We start from the raw sequence: 15,161 nt of genomic DNA, 5'->3' as shown, positions 1-15,161 counted from the left end.
TGGTTGCTCTCAGATTTGGGGGATGTGTTTGTGGGGTGATTGCTCTCAGATTTGGGGGATGTGTTCATGGGGTGGCTGCTCTGGGAGATGGGAGCCCCATCGTGTTTCTTTTCCCTGGGAAAAGATTTCCCACATGGATGGGTTTTCCAACAAGGAAAGCAAAGCCTGGCCTGTGTGGGATGTGCTTGAGGTGAGGCCTAAAGGCTGATTTGGGTCTGTCCCAATCAGATCCTTCCTCTCCATCCTTAACAAGGGTGGCTCCAAAATGGGAAGCCAGATCCCACTGGATTCCTTGGACACCACAAAATTCATGGGCTCCCATCCCTGGAAGTGTCCCAGGCCAGGCTGGACAGGGTTTGGAGCACCCTGGTCAGTGGAAGGTGTCCCCCATGGCAGGCTGGCCCTGGATGAGCTCTGAGGTCTTTTCCAACCCAAACCATTCCAGGATTCCATGGCCAACACCACGGGGGGAATCTCCCTCACACTCCATCCATTCCATCCCAGCTGGGACTGCTCAGGGCCATGTGGAGCAGGGGACTGCCTTGGCCACTCCAATCCCTTTTCCATGAGGAGAAAACAGGGAATGAGCCCGTCCCTGCTCTCCTCAGGAGCAGTGGAATTGGGAATTCTGCCCCATCCACAGCCCCCACCCCGCTGGCCACCCCGAGCTCAGGGGACACAAAGCCTGTCCCCTCATCCCTCCTGGCATCCCCTCGCTGCCATCTGCCCACCAGAGCAGCTTTGGAAGCACATCCAGGAGCATCATCTGCTGTGTGGGCAGCTCCTTGGCTTCCTGCACATTCCTCAGGCTGGGAACCACAGAATTCCCTCGTTCCAAGCCTGGATCACCGACATGCTCGGCTCCTTTGGTCCCACATGGAGATGCTGCTTTCCTTGGAGTGTTCCAGCCACACAGGAAGGTCACTGGGATCCTCCCTGGAATCCCAAACTGGTTGGAAGCGACCTTAAAGCTCATCCAGTTCCATCCCTATGCACACCTTCCCTATCCCAGGTTGCTCCAAGCCCTGTGCCACCTGGCCTTGGGAATTTCCTGACAGGTTTTAGGCTGGAAAATCCCCATGATCCCTGCCCTGTCACAGTCTGCAGGAGGGATTGGAAACCAGAATGTGAGGTGGAAAAGCCTGAACTTCATTATGGAGGTGTTTGGATGTCAGTAATTAAATGAACTGAAATTATGGAGCAAAATTCCTGAGTAGTTTATTAAGGAGAAGTTGGTTAATTAACACAAATCCCTCTCCAGCTCTCCTGGAGCCCCTTTTAGGTCCTGGAAGGTGCTCTGAGTTTTCCCTGGATCCTCTCCAGGTGAGCACCCCCAGCTCTCCCAGCCTGGCTCCAGCCCTGTGAGATCCTCGTGTCTTATCACAGATAAACAAAAGCTGGGGGCACTTCCCAAGCCCTGGAATGAGCCAGGAGCTGTGCCAGGGCGTGCCAGCACCCTGCAGCTTTGGTTTTGGAGTTTGTAGGTGGCACTTTGGTGATGGGAACACGGAATGTCCCCGTGGTGGGAGGGCTCAGGTCTCTCCCTCCCCCTGAGCAGAGCAGGACTGGCCTGACTGAAATCCTCTTTTCCTGCTCTCCAGGCGTTTGACGACTTCATTTTCGCCTTCTTTGCCGTGGAAATGGTCATCAAGATGGTGGCCCTGGGCATCTTTGGGCAGAAGTGTTACCTTGGAGACACCTGGAACCGCCTGGACTTCTTCATCGTCATGGCAGGGTCAGTGCCCAGCTCATCCCTTCCTCCTGAGAGCAGGAAAATCAGCCCCAGGGAGCCAAATCCTTGTGCTGTCCTGGCTGGTTTTCAGAATGCCTCGGGAGCCAGAATCTCCCTAATCTGATTTTTTAATGCTCACCCCAAAACCAGGCTGGGTTTAGGGGTGGGTGTGAGTATCAGGCAGAGCTGTGGGGTTTTGGAGCAATCCTTTGATCCTAACACATCCTGAGCTGATCCACAGTGTCCCAGTGCTCAAAAAAACCCCAAAAATCAGCTCAGCCCCACTCCTGCCCCGTGCCACCAGCAGAGTGAGGCAGGGTGGGGCAAAGCAGGAGAACACAGCCCAAAAACCCCATTAAGGAGGTTGAAATCTCAGTGGGAAAAGCTGGCTGGGAGTTCACCCAAATTCCAAACTCCTCCTGATTTACAACTTAATTCCATCTCCCCTAGCTGCTGGTTTGTGCAGGATGTGTTAATAAACAGCTCCAAGGATGATCCTGCTGCTTTTGACACCACTTCCCTCACCCCCACAGGGAATTACTGAGTGGAGTAAAAGCTTGGCAAAGCTCAAACTTTTTTTTTTTTTTTTCCCAATATATAAAAGGTTTTGGAAAGCCCAGGCTCTCCTACCTGCCCAGTACATCCTGGGGAGGGATGGAAAGCTTTAATTACTGCCTGACTTCTGAATTCCTGTGTTCCTAATGACCAGCCTGGGGTTAATTAAAACATCCTTGGAATATGTTGGGGCGTTTTTCCCTTTCCATTAATGCTGTGCCATCTCCCCTGCACTAATGGGGTTTTGTTGTGCTCGTTGTTATTTGTCTGGAATACAATTAGGAGCAGTTTTAGTGCTCTGAATAAAACATGAGCTCTCCTGAGCGGAGCTTCCTTGGAACTCTGGTGCAGTTCCAGCCCGAGAAGGAACACCAGGGACAGAAAAAAAAAAAAATTAAAAAAACCCCTTATTATTAATTATTTCTTCCTTAATTATGTTTTCCTATAAAGCTGCTGCAGTGTTTAAGGGAGGAGTGGCAGGGGAAGATCAGGGAAAACTCGGGATCAGGAGTTTGATTGAGGAGCTGAGGGGGTTTTTCCACATTGGATATGTGGGATGAGCTCTCCTGAGGGCAAGCAGAAAATCCCCAACTCCCCAGAAATCCCCAAAACCCAGGACTGGGGGAATCCATGGAGGCAGAAGGGCTGAGCCCTCTGCTCATCCTCAGGGGCAGCTTCAGTACTGGGAATTTTGCTGTTGGAATGAGGGAGAAAGTGGCTGGGGAGACCATTTGGGAGTTTCCCAAGGTTTTTCCCCACTTTCCATGGCTGGAATATGTTTGAGGAGGATGAAAACAGCAGGAGACCCCGCTGCAGGTGTGGCATCACTCAGGCTGGGGATAATGAGAAGAAAAAATCCCTTCCTTGGCTGATCCTGGGCTATTTCCAGACAGTTTTGGTGGATTTCAGCCATACCTGGGGTATCCATTCCCACCTTCCCAGGTGGTTTTGTGGATTTCAGCCATACCTGGGGTATCCATTCCCACCTTCCCAGGTGGTTTTGTGGATTTCAGCCATACCTGGGATATGATTTCCCATCTCTCCAAAGAAAGGCTGGAGCTGGGAGTAACCCTGGGGGAGGAGAAGCCATGCCAAGGGTTGAGATTCACCTCTCTCACCACCTTCAATCCAGCATGTGCTCCCAAAACTGGAGCTGTTTTTAGCAGGGAACTCAGCACTGGAATAACAAAGCTGCCGTTTCCAGTGAGGGGACGGATGTGCTGAAGTTATTCCAAGTCTTTTTTTGTGGTGAGAAGAGAAACAAGTGATTGGCAGAGCTTTGTTTGCCCCGTTCTGCCTCCTCAGAGGAGCTGGTTTGCCTCAGCAGCAGCTCCAAAGGGAACTACAAAATAAACACAGCTCCTGCCTCCAGCACAGATCCTGCCTGTGTCTGAAGTTCCTTCCAGCTCCCAGAGTCCTTTCATGTTTTCCTTGCCTGAGAAATGTTCCCTGGAACGTTTCAAGCCCGGTGGAACTCGTGGCCTCTCCGTCTGTCCCGCAGTTGAGCTGAAAGCGTTTCCCCAGGGGCAGGGATGTTCAGGAGAGCTGGAACAGAGAGGTTCCTGCTGCATCCAGCCCCTGGAGACATTCCAGGCTGCCAGGATTGGATTTGACAGCTGAAGGTTTTGAGCTGTGATGACAGAAGACATCCCAAAGCTTTGGGTTTTTCAGAGTAGGGAATCACCCACCAAGTGCCAATCCATCCCAAATTCCCAGCTCCAGCAGGTTTCTGTGGGGCATTTCCAAGGGATTTGGGATTTAGAGGTGGGATGTGAGGACATGACCCCACACTTGGCATCCTGGTGCATCCAGTCCCTGGAGATCTGGCAGGATTGGATTTGGATTTGACAGCTGAAGCTGTTGATGGTACAAGACATCCCAAAGTTTTGTGCCTCATTTTCCCGTGTAGGGAATCACCTACTGAGTGCCAATTGACCCAAAATGTTTAGGGGAATGGGGAGGAAGAATCGAGGCAAAAATGTTTATTCTTAATAATCAACTGGAAAGCAAATGATTTGTGCATTTTGTGTTGGTTTGGGTATTCAGGTTTGCTCATGAGAGGAGAGAAAAACTGGGGTGCAGCTCCTTGTCCTGGAGAGTCAGGGAATCATGGAATGGGTTGGGTTGGAAAGGGATGTTAAAGATCATCTCATGGGCAGGGACAGCTCCCACTATCCCAGGCTGCTCCAAGCCTCACCCAGCCTGGCCTTGGACACTTCCAGGGATCCAGGGGCAGCCACAGCTTCTCTGGGAATTTTGTGCCAGGGTCTTCCCAACCTCACAGGCAGGAATTCCTTCCCAATATCCCATCTAAATTTTCAGTCTTTCACTGTGATCCCATTTCCCCTTATCCCATCACCACAATTCCTGCTGGAGTTTCCCTCCAGCTTCCTTCCCATCCTGGAAGGAAAATCCTCCTTTCCAAAGTGTTCCCATTCCACCCCTGCTATAAGCAGGGATAACTTCCACCATCCCAGATTGCTCCAAACCCTCCAACCTGCCCTTGGACACTTCCAGGCACGTGGAATTGCATCCACGGGAGGAGCTGGAAGCACAGAATGGATGGATTTGCACCCCTGGGCTTGCAGGCAGCGAAGTTTTTCCTGCCTGAGCTTCCCCATGCTGAGTGCTGTGCTGTTTTCCCTCCCCTGCAGGATGATGGAATATTCCCTGGATGGACACAACGTGAGCCTCTCTGCCATCCGCACCGTCCGCGTGCTGCGGCCCCTGCGGGCCATCAACAGGGTCCCGAGTGAGTGACCCCCTGGGCAGGGGCTGGGACAACTGGGAAACCTTGGGAATAACCCACACCCATCTGGGAAACTGTGGGAATAACCCACACCCATCTGAGAAACCTTGGGAATAACCCACACCCATCTGAGAAACCTTGGGAATAACCCACACCCATCTGGGAAACCTTGGTAATAACCCACACCCATCTGGGAAACCTTGGGAATAACCCACACTCAGTCTGGGAAACCTTGGGAATAACCCACACTCAGTCTGGGAAACCTTGGGAATAACCCACACTCATCTGGGAAACCTTGGGAATAACCCACACTCAGTCTGGGAAACCTTGGGAATAACGCACACCCATTTGGGAAACCTTGGGAATAACGCCCACCCATCTGGGAAACCTTGGGAATAACCCCCACCCATCTGGGAAACCTTGGGAATAACCCACACCCAATCTGGGAAACCGTGGGAATAACCCACACCCAATCTGGGAAACTGTGGGAATAACCCACACCCATCTGGGAAACTGTGGGAATAACCCACACCCATCTGAGAAACCTTGGGAATAACCCACACCCATCTGAGAAACCTTGGGAATAACCCACACCCATCTGGGAAACCTTGGTAATAACCCACACCCATCTGGGAAACCTTGGGAATAACCCACACTCAGTCTGGGAAACCTTGGGAATAACCCACACTCAGTCTGGGAAACCTTGGGAATAACCCACACTCAATCTGGGAAACCTTGGGAATAACGCACACTCAGTCTGGGAAACCTTGGGAATAACCCACACCCATCTAGGAAACCTTGGGAATAACCCACACCCATCTGAGAAACCCTGGGAATAATGCACACCCATCTGGGAAACCTTGGGAATAACCCACACCCATCTGGGAAACCTTGGGAATAACGCACACCCATCTGGGAAACCTTGGGAATAACGCACACCCATCTGGGAAACCCTGGGAATAACCCACACCCATCTGAGAAACCTTGGGAATAACGCACACCCATCTGGGGAACCTTGGGAATAACGCACACTCAGTCTGGGAAACCTTGGGAATAACCCACACTCAATCTGGGAAACCTTGGGAATAACCCACACTCAGTCTGGGAAACCTTGGGAATAACCCACACCCATCCAGGAAACCTTGGGAATAATCTGCACTCCATCTGGGAAACTTTGGGAATAACCTATCCCCACGTATGGTTTTCTGACCTCAGTCTGGGAAAACTGGAAATCCTTGGGAATAAATCCCCACTCATCTGGGAAAAGTGGGAAACTATGGGAATAAATCCCATACCTGGTTTTCTGACCTCAGCCTGGGAAAACTGGAAATCCTTAGGAATAAATCCCCACTCATCTGGGGAAAGTGGGAAACCATGGGAATAAATCCCATACCTGGATTTCTGACCTCAGCCTGGGAAAACTGGAAATCCTTGGGAATAACCCTCCCACACCTGTCTGCTTTGTGTAGCTAATGAGAGGAAATTAATTTAATTTTTAATGGCGAGTTAGAGATGGTCATTATCATAAGTGGTGTCAGCAAAGGGCAAGGGAGCAGGGAATTCACCCTCAGAGATTTTTTCCAAGGTTTTGTGACTTTTCTAAGGAAAACAACTCTCTCGTGGTGTTGAGTAAACAATGTTCCTCCTAAAGGTCACATCCAAGAGGGATCTTCTTGCCCTGCTGGGTTTGTTTTCCCTCCTCAGCCACTGAAGGTTTTTCCAGGACTTTGTATTTGGGATTAGCAGCTCAGCAATTTGGGATTGCTGCTAAACCCCCCATGGAGGGTTTGCTCCATGTGAAACAAAATTGGGATCATCCTCGATAGGAAGTTCAAGTGGCTCCTAAATCCATTTTCAAGTGGCTTCAGCTGCTTGGCTTCTAAATCCAATTTTACATCCGAGTCACCACGTTGGAATAATTCCCTGCTGGAATCAGCCAGCTGCTGAGCAGCCCTTTGCAAGGTGCTCATTCCACAGCAATTTCCATTTCCAGCCCAAATCCACTCCAATCATTGTATGGAAATCATAGGGATCCTGGCAATTAAAAAAAAAAATAGTAAAAAAAAAGTGATATTTCCTGTTCTTTTGGAGTGAGCCAGCCCCACATCCGGCTGGATTCAGCACAACAACCTCCCCCAGAAGGGGTTTGATTCCAGGCCCTCCAAGGGAACAGATGGATGTTTACACCCAGGAGCCTCAGAGATTTCTCCCAGAACTCCCAATTCCACAGGACTTTTTTTTTTTTTTTTCTGGAAAACAAGGAATGAAATCAGTGAATTCCACAATGAGGTCCTTAGTTAAAAACAAGACCAAAAAAAAAAAAAAAAACAGGAGAGGCCAAAAGGGGATGTGGAACCCTTTGATTTGTTTTCCTAATGAGGTTTTGTTGCCAGGGCTTTGGAAAACACAACATGAAGTTTTTCTTTGGGATTTGGAGCTCCAGGGAAATTCCCTCTGGATTTGGGGCTCTGGGAAGTTTCCCTCTGGAATTTGGGGCTATGGGGAAGTTCCCCTCTGGAATTTGGGGCTATGGGAGGTTTCCCTCTGGAATCTGGGGCTCTGGGGAAGTTCCCCTCTGGAATCTGGGGCTCTGGGGAAGTTCCCCTCTGGAATCTGGGGCTCTGGGGAAGTTCCCCTCTGGAATCTGGGGCTCTGGGGAAGTTCCCCTCTGGAATCTGGGGCTCTGGGGAAGTTCCCCTCTGGAATCTGGGGCTCTGGGGAAGTTCCCCTCTGGAATCTGGGGCTCTGGGGAAGTTCCCCTCTGGAATCTGGGGCTCTGGGGAAGTTCCCCTCTGGGATTTGGGGCTCTGGGGAAGTTCCCCTCTGGGATTTGGGGCTCTGGGGAAGTTCCCCTCTGGAATTTGGGGCTCTGGGGAAGTTTCCCACTGGAATTTGGGGCTATGGGGAAGTTCCCTTCTGGAATTTGGGGCTATGGGAGGTTTCCCTCTGGAATTTGGGGCTCTGGGGAAGTTCCCCTCTGGAATTTGGGGCTCTGGGGAAGTTCCCCTCTGGGATTTGGGGGTCTGGGAAGTTTCCCTCTGGGATTTGGGGCTATGGGGAAGTTTCCCTCTGGGATTTGGGGCTATGGGGAAGTTCCCCTCTGGGATTTGGGGCTATGGGGAAGTTCCCCTCTGGGATTTGGGGATCTGGGAAGTTTCCCTCTGGGATTTGGGGCTCTGGGGATGGGGTGGAGCAAAAGGACCCTCTGGGCTCAGAGCTCTCCGGGCTGGGACGAGGATCAGGATCCCTCTGAACTCCTTCAAATCCACAAAACCCTTCACTATTCCCATGGAATAGTGGGAATCTCCAGCTGGGATTCAGCTGGGCTGAGGCAGCAGCCAGGGAATTGAAGGATTTACACCAAGCTCCAGGGATCCAAACAACTCCAGCTTTTGGTGGAATTTTGCTCTGATTTTTGCTCCCTTGTCCAAAAAGCCTTCCAAGCTTTTTGCACTGCATTTCCCATGGGATTTTCATATTTTTCCAATAGACAGGTGATAGAAAAGATCCCATTTTTAACGAATTTTCTGTGGGGTGAAATCCAGCGGGTTCAATCCGTGTTTGGAGGTGCCTGAGGAGCAGCTGGGCTGGGCTGACACCACCAAAGGAGACCTGAGCACCAGGATTAGGATTCCCAAAATTATTCCCAGAAATTCCTACAGAGCAGATCATCCAGCCTCTACTTTTCTGGGTGACACCAACCCCATCCAATCAGAACACCAAGAATTTTGCTGTTTCAGATCAAAATATTCCAAAATTAATGCAGAAGGGATGGGAAAACCCCTGGATTTTGGTGGATTTTGGTTGTTAAATTTTCCATGGGGTTGGCACAGCTCAGCCAAGGGATTTCCTTGGAATTCCAGCCCATCTCAGCAACACCATCAAGTCCATTCCCAGCTCTGGGATTTGGGAATGGGATTTTCCACAAGATAAATTTACAGCTGGAGCAGAAAAGATGAACCTGGTGCTAAATCCAGGGAATCAGGGAGAAGCAACCTGGAGATTTATCCCTGGGATTCCTGGGCTCTTCCCTGGGATCCAGCCAGCACCGGCGGCTTCCAGGCACAATAAATTCACCCACGAGATTCTTTCAGCTCAATGCAGTTTGTTAAGAAAAGAAAGAAGAACCCCAGCCAATAAAAACATCATTTCTATTAGAAATTATTCCTTCCAAACCACTGGAAAAATAGAATTCCTGCAATTTATTCACTTGGCAGGAGCTGGACTCAGGGATTTTTTTTTTTCAGCAGTGGTAAGTGGGTTGGATTTTATTTTTTCAAATCCTTTTCACTCCTTTATTTTTATATTTATTTTTATCTTATATTATCTATTTTTATATTTATTTTTGTATTTATTTTTATAATTATTTTATATTTATTTTAATCAATTTTAAATTTTATTTTAGTATTTATTTTATGTTTGTTATATACTATATTTTATATTTATGTATTTTATTTAGATTTTTTTATACGTAATCTTATTTTTATTTGTATCTTATTTTTATGCTTATTTTTATTATTATTTTTAATTTGTTTTGGTTTGGGTTTGGTTTTATTTTTATTTTTCTGCTTTAGGATTTAAAGCAGGCATCCCATGCTCCTTGCTCCTTGTTTCAGCCTCAGTGCTGCTCTTTTCCCATGGCACACTCGACATTCCAAGGAGAGCCCAGAGTGGCTGGAGAACAGCTGGATTCAATCTCTGGGATGATGCCACTAAACAACCCCAAATACCAAAAGCAGCTGAGCAGAAAAAAATTGTCTGGCATGGGGAGAGAAATTTTACCCATTTTTGGAAAAAAAAAAGAGGGAGGATATCAGTGGGAGAGAGAGGGAAAAAACCCAGGGGAAAATCCCAGCTTTGTCTTTCCAGTGGGGATTGAGCCTTTGCTTTTCCAAAAATGGATTTCCAGGAAAATGGGATTGCTCCCAAGGGGGGACAGTGCTGGGCAGGGCCAGGATCTGGATGTGACAATCCTGGTGTGTCCCTTCCCACCCAGGGTATTCCATGATTTTGTGACAGGATACATTGGGAACAACCTCCAGGAATTCCAACCCCATTGGGAATAACCACCAGGAATTCCAACTCCCATTGGGAACAACCTCCAGGAATTCCAATCCCTGTTGGGAACAACCTCCAGGAATTCCAATCCCTGTTGGGAATAACCTCCAGGAATTCCAATCCCTGTTGGGAATAACCATCATGAATTCCAGTCCCTGTTGGGAATAACCACCAGGAATTCTAACCTCCCTCCTCATTGGGAATATCCACCAGTAATTTCAACCCCCATTGGGAATAACCACAAGGAATTCCAACCCCTCCTCATTGGGAATATCCACCAGGAATTCCAGCCCCCTTTTCCCCCCAGCCCTGCAGCTGCAGAGGATGGGATTTGCTCCATCCCTCCCCTGGGGTGGCACTGGGACAGGGATGGGGTGGCTGGCACAGCCTCTCCTGGGAATTGTGCAGGAGCCAAGGCCCAGCTGGGCACAGAGAGGCTCTGGATGCAAAGGTCATTACTCATCCCTAATTATTAATTAGCTGGGAATTCTTGGCAGGGCTGGAGGGGCCGTGGCAGCTCCAGCCCCACTTGGCTCCCTGGGATTTCCGCTGGCAAATCCACAGGAGGAGATCCCAGCTCCTGGCAGCAGTGCCTGGCAAAGCTGGGATAGACTGGTGGGAATACTGGGATAGATTGCTGGGAATACTGGGATAGATGGGTGGAAATGTTGGGATAGAGGGATGGGAATACTGGGATAGACAGGTGGGAATTTTGGGATAGATGAGTGGGAATACTGGGATAGATGGGGCTCCCACCCCATCTCAGGCTCCGTGGTTTTTAGGGCAACAATTTTTCTGATCCATGAGAAGAGTTTGCAATATTTACAAATCCATATTTTAACAATTCCTCCAGAGGCTGATGATTCCTGGGAGCTTTTTTCCAGGAAAAAATTGTTCCACAGTTTGTGTGTCCTTGAATGCTACAGAAAACATCTGGGAATCCCATCCTTGGAGCCACCCTCTGGAAATTGCTTTGTTCCCATTTCCTGCCAAGCTTTTGACATTTTCACCTCCCTTTTCAGGAATTTAGGGGGGGAAACACCTAAAACTGGGGAAATCCCAATTTTTCTGTCCTGGCTGCACATCCAAGGTGGGAATGGTGATTTTTCCCCATGCTAACGTGGTTTTCCCTTCTCCCCCAGGTATGAGGATCCTGGTCACGCTGCTGCTGGACACTCTGCCTATGTTAGGCAACGTCCTCCTCCTCTGCTTCTTTGTCTTCTTCATCTTTGGGATTGTTGGGGTCCAGCTCTGGGCAGGGCTGCTGAGGAACAGATGCTTCCTAGACAGGAATTTTGCCATGTAAGTACAGCAAAAGGAAAAATTCTCCACCTTTTTCTTCCTTTTTTTCTCTCCACTTTTCTCTTCATTTTTCTCCCTTTTCCAGCAAGGAGATTTTTCTGTCCCCTGCTGGAAAAATCCCAGCACTCAGCAGGGCTCTGGGTCCTGCTGGGAACTTTTTGTCTGGAAAAAAAAATCCCATTTGTCAGCAATTTCCTGAGGGTTTGAGCAGCTCCTTTGTGAATTCCTGCTGCACCTGAAGGACGAGGATGGGAGTGGGTTGGATTAGCTCTGCCTGAGATCCCTGACTCTGGGTGTTGGAGGATTTAGAACAAATTCCCAGCTCTCCAAACAGTTCAGGTCACCGAGCACACCCCAACCCCTGGCAGGGGCTGATGAGTTGGAGATGCTGCTGAAACCCAGAGATAAAAAATCCTTGTCAGGGTTTAAAGATAAGAAACTCGATGTGAGAAGCATTAAAATCATTTGGGCACAGCTCTGAGTGTGGGACAGGCTTTGGGATGGGCAGGGCCTGGAATCATGGAATTGTTAAGGCTGGAAAACTCCTCCAGGATCATCAAACCCAACTTTAAAGAGGCAAATTTTCATTTGGGTTCTTCCAGGCTGGGTGGAGCAACCCCTCTGATAATAAACCTTCATTAGTAAATCTTCATTAATAAACCTGCTGAGCCTCACTTGGGACCCCCCAGCCCTGCCCAAGGAATCCATTTAAGCCCAGCCCAGGCTCTTAGTCTTGGTTTGGGCTGTGCTGCTGGTGTTTGTCTTTGCTCCTGAGCTCCCTGAATAAATCCTGGATAAATCCTGGGTCTGGCTCATCCTTTGGACCCTTTCCTGCTGGGATCAGAGTGGGATTGTGGAGGTGCTCCTGGCTCATCCCAGGTTTTGGGGCATCCCTTGCTGCTCCCTGAGCTGGGGCTGTGGTGCCCCTGTCCCTTCCCAGGACCTGAGCACCCCCAGCACAACACCAGGATGAAAACCAAGCACAGCCAGCATGGGAAAAAAAAAAGGGATTTGCCTGGAAAAATCCTTCCAGAGGCTCCTGTCAGAGATGTCAGTGGCTCAGAGGTGAGGAAATGCCCCAGCCCAGCTCTTAGGGCAGCTCTAACTCTGCGAGAGGAGATGGAGCCTGTAATTACATCTCTGGGTAATCACCCGCTGTCTGCGCCGGGATTGTCTGCGAGACCGGCAGGGAGCATCCCTCCGGTCCTGCTCCTGCCTCTCACTGCTCAGCCCCGGGGCTTCCAGCTCCCTCAGCCTTCCCTGTCCTCTGCACCAGCTCTGGTGGCTTTTATTCATCCCAGCAGGGTGGAAAATCGATGATCCTGCCGTGGCTGTGATTCCACTCCCACCTCCCCATGCTCCAAACCTTCTCCTGCATCCCCAGCAGGAATTTGCCGGTCACCAAAACCCTCAGAGCCACCGCAGAGCTGCCATTCCCAATCCCAAATCGTGCTGTTCCAGCCTTGCTTGGGTGGCCCCGTTGCTGTAATTAACTCCAGCGAGCCCCTCTCGCTCTCTTGGAGTCGGGTTTTTAAACGCTCTGTGATTTTCTGCAAAGTGGAGCTTTCAAGATGAACCACAGGGGAAGCGTTCGCTAAGCACAGACATTAAGCAGCAGTTATGTAATGGCCATTAGCAGCATCAAAGGCCTCGCAGGATTTTCTTATCAGGGCTTGCTCCTTGTCAGGAAGGTTTTGGGATGAGCTGTGCTTGAGGGGGTTTGTCTGGGATCACCTCCTTCCCTCTGGGATCGCCTCCTTCCCTCTGGGATGCGTTCTACCCCTCCCAGCAGCTGGGAGAGGTGAATTTGGGAGGCTGTGCCCATCTCCTGTGGTTTATTGTGGTGGAAGTTGCTGAATTCCAAAGGAATTTGGGGAAAGGCGGTGCCCATAGGGCAGGAATATTCCAGTTTCCAGCTCAGCATCCATGAGGTTCTCTGGTGCCTTCACCCCAATCGCTGCTGCTGGATTGCACCTTTTGCATTAATTTTACACCTAAGAAACCCAGCAATGATCCAGTCCCGGCATTTCCAGCCCTTCCAGGCTTCTTGGAGCTCGCTGGGGAAGCTTTGGGGTTGTAGGATTTTCTTATCAGGGCTTGCTCCTTGTCAGGAAGGTTTTGGGATGAGCTGTGTTTGAGAGGGTTTGTCTGGGATCACCTCCTTCCCTCTGGGATGGGTTCTACTCCTCCCCAGCAGCTGGGAGAGGGGAATTTAGGAGGCTGTGCCCATCTCCTGTGGTTTATTGTGGAAGTTGCAGCATTCCAGAGGAATTTGGGGAAAAGGGAGCAGGAATATTCCAGTTTCCAGCTCAGTGTCCGTGGGGTTCTCTGGTGCCTTCACCCTGAGTGCTGGTGCTGGGTTGGGCTCTTTGAATTAATTTTAGACCTGGTAAACCCAGCAATGATCCAGTGCCTGCATTTCCAGCTATCCCAGGTTACTTTGAGCTCGCTGGGGAAGTTTTAGGGAATCCAGATGGAACTATTCCCAGTTTTTTTTATCATTTCTGACTCATTCTCTCAGCCCAGGCATCAGGGCATGGTTAACACACCAGCAGCAAACTGTAAAGGGAAAAAAAAAAAGGCATGGAATGACCTGGAAAACACTTCAGGGTTAGATCTTCCTGCTGCTGGACAGATCATGGAATCCTGGAATGGGTTGGAAAGGACCTTAAAGATTCTTATTTCAACCCCCTACCATGAGCAGGGACACCTTCTCCTATCCCAGGCTGCTCCAGCCCAGCCTCGGATTTCTAGGGATGGGAAATCCACAATTCCTCAGCACACAGAGGTTCCAGGAGGGGCTGGGGCATGGCTGAGATCCTGCCTCTGATTTCCTTTACAGCCCTGGAGAGAGGGAAAACCTGAATTACTGGAGGGTCTCCCCTTGGTGCTGCTGCCAAACCCTCCCAGCTGAAACCAAAAACTGCTTTAAACACAGGATCTGGACAAAATCCAGGGGCCAGCAAGGCGGGGTCCTAACCCCAAATTTTCTGGATGAAAGGAGGTGTAAGTGAGCTCCCAAACAGCTGCTTCAAATCCAGCCTTGCCCTGCTGTGTTCTGCCCTGAGCTTCCTGCACCTTCAGCTTTTCCAGAGGCATCAGATGGAAGGGCTGACTTTGATTTTTGCCATCATTCTTCCTTCCCCATGGAAACCTTTTCTTTTCAATCCCCCTTGAAAGCTGCCAGCTCCGAGTACAGCAACTATTTTTAAGTCGAGCGCATTGTGAGAGAAATTTGGGGACTTTTTGGAGGTGCATTGGGAATTTCTGCTTTTCTCTCCCTGTCTTTGAGAGCTGTGCTGTTACAGGGCTGGGATGAGGTTATCTAAGGATTTTCAGTCGGGATCCTGAAGGAATTTGCTGGGTTGTTGCAGGAGTGGGTTGGAACTGGGTCTCTGCTCTTTGGGGAATGGGGGAGTTTCTTTCTCCCTCCTTCCAAACCTGGGATTGCTGGAACAGCAGTGCCAGGATGGGCTGTGAGGGAGCTGCAGGAGAAACCCCCCCAGGATTTTTTGGTGGGAAAGAAGAAGGTTTGGGCAGGACAATCAGAGCCAGCAGCTCCTGGGTGACATCTCCAGGATGTTTTCCTCCCACTCCAGCTGCTTCCCACCCTCCTGAGCTGCTCCCAGTGGAAATAAAGGAATTGGGTCAGCCCCAGCCTGTCTGGGCTGCTCTCCTGTGTGTGCTGGGATGCAGAGCAGCATTTTCCAGGCTGGGAGCCTTTCAAGGAACTCAGTGGCTCGGAAGCAGGAGAGGGGAGGGAGC

General features: G+C 49.9%; 1 protein-coding gene across 1 annotated transcript in view; it reads left to right on the top strand.

Annotated features, from left to right (window-relative positions):
* The window catches only part of CACNA1H (calcium voltage-gated channel subunit alpha1 H), a 113,576-nt gene that overhangs the window by 497 nt on the left and 97,918 nt on the right, over positions 1–15,161 (top strand). The window contains exons 2-4 of the mRNA XM_056503497.1: positions 1,602–1,735; positions 4,942–5,039; positions 11,237–11,396. Coding sequence (XP_056359472.1) covers positions 1,602–1,735; positions 4,942–5,039; positions 11,237–11,396 — 392 coding nt within the window. The remainder of the gene's footprint in view (positions 1–1,601; positions 1,736–4,941; positions 5,040–11,236; positions 11,397–15,161) is intronic.

This window comes from Oenanthe melanoleuca, chromosome 14 (genome assembly GCF_029582105.1).
Source record: "Oenanthe melanoleuca isolate GR-GAL-2019-014 chromosome 14, OMel1.0, whole genome shotgun sequence".
Taxonomy (NCBI): domain Eukaryota; kingdom Metazoa; phylum Chordata; class Aves; order Passeriformes; family Muscicapidae; genus Oenanthe; species Oenanthe melanoleuca.
This window is presented reverse-complemented; position numbering and strand designations above follow the sequence as displayed.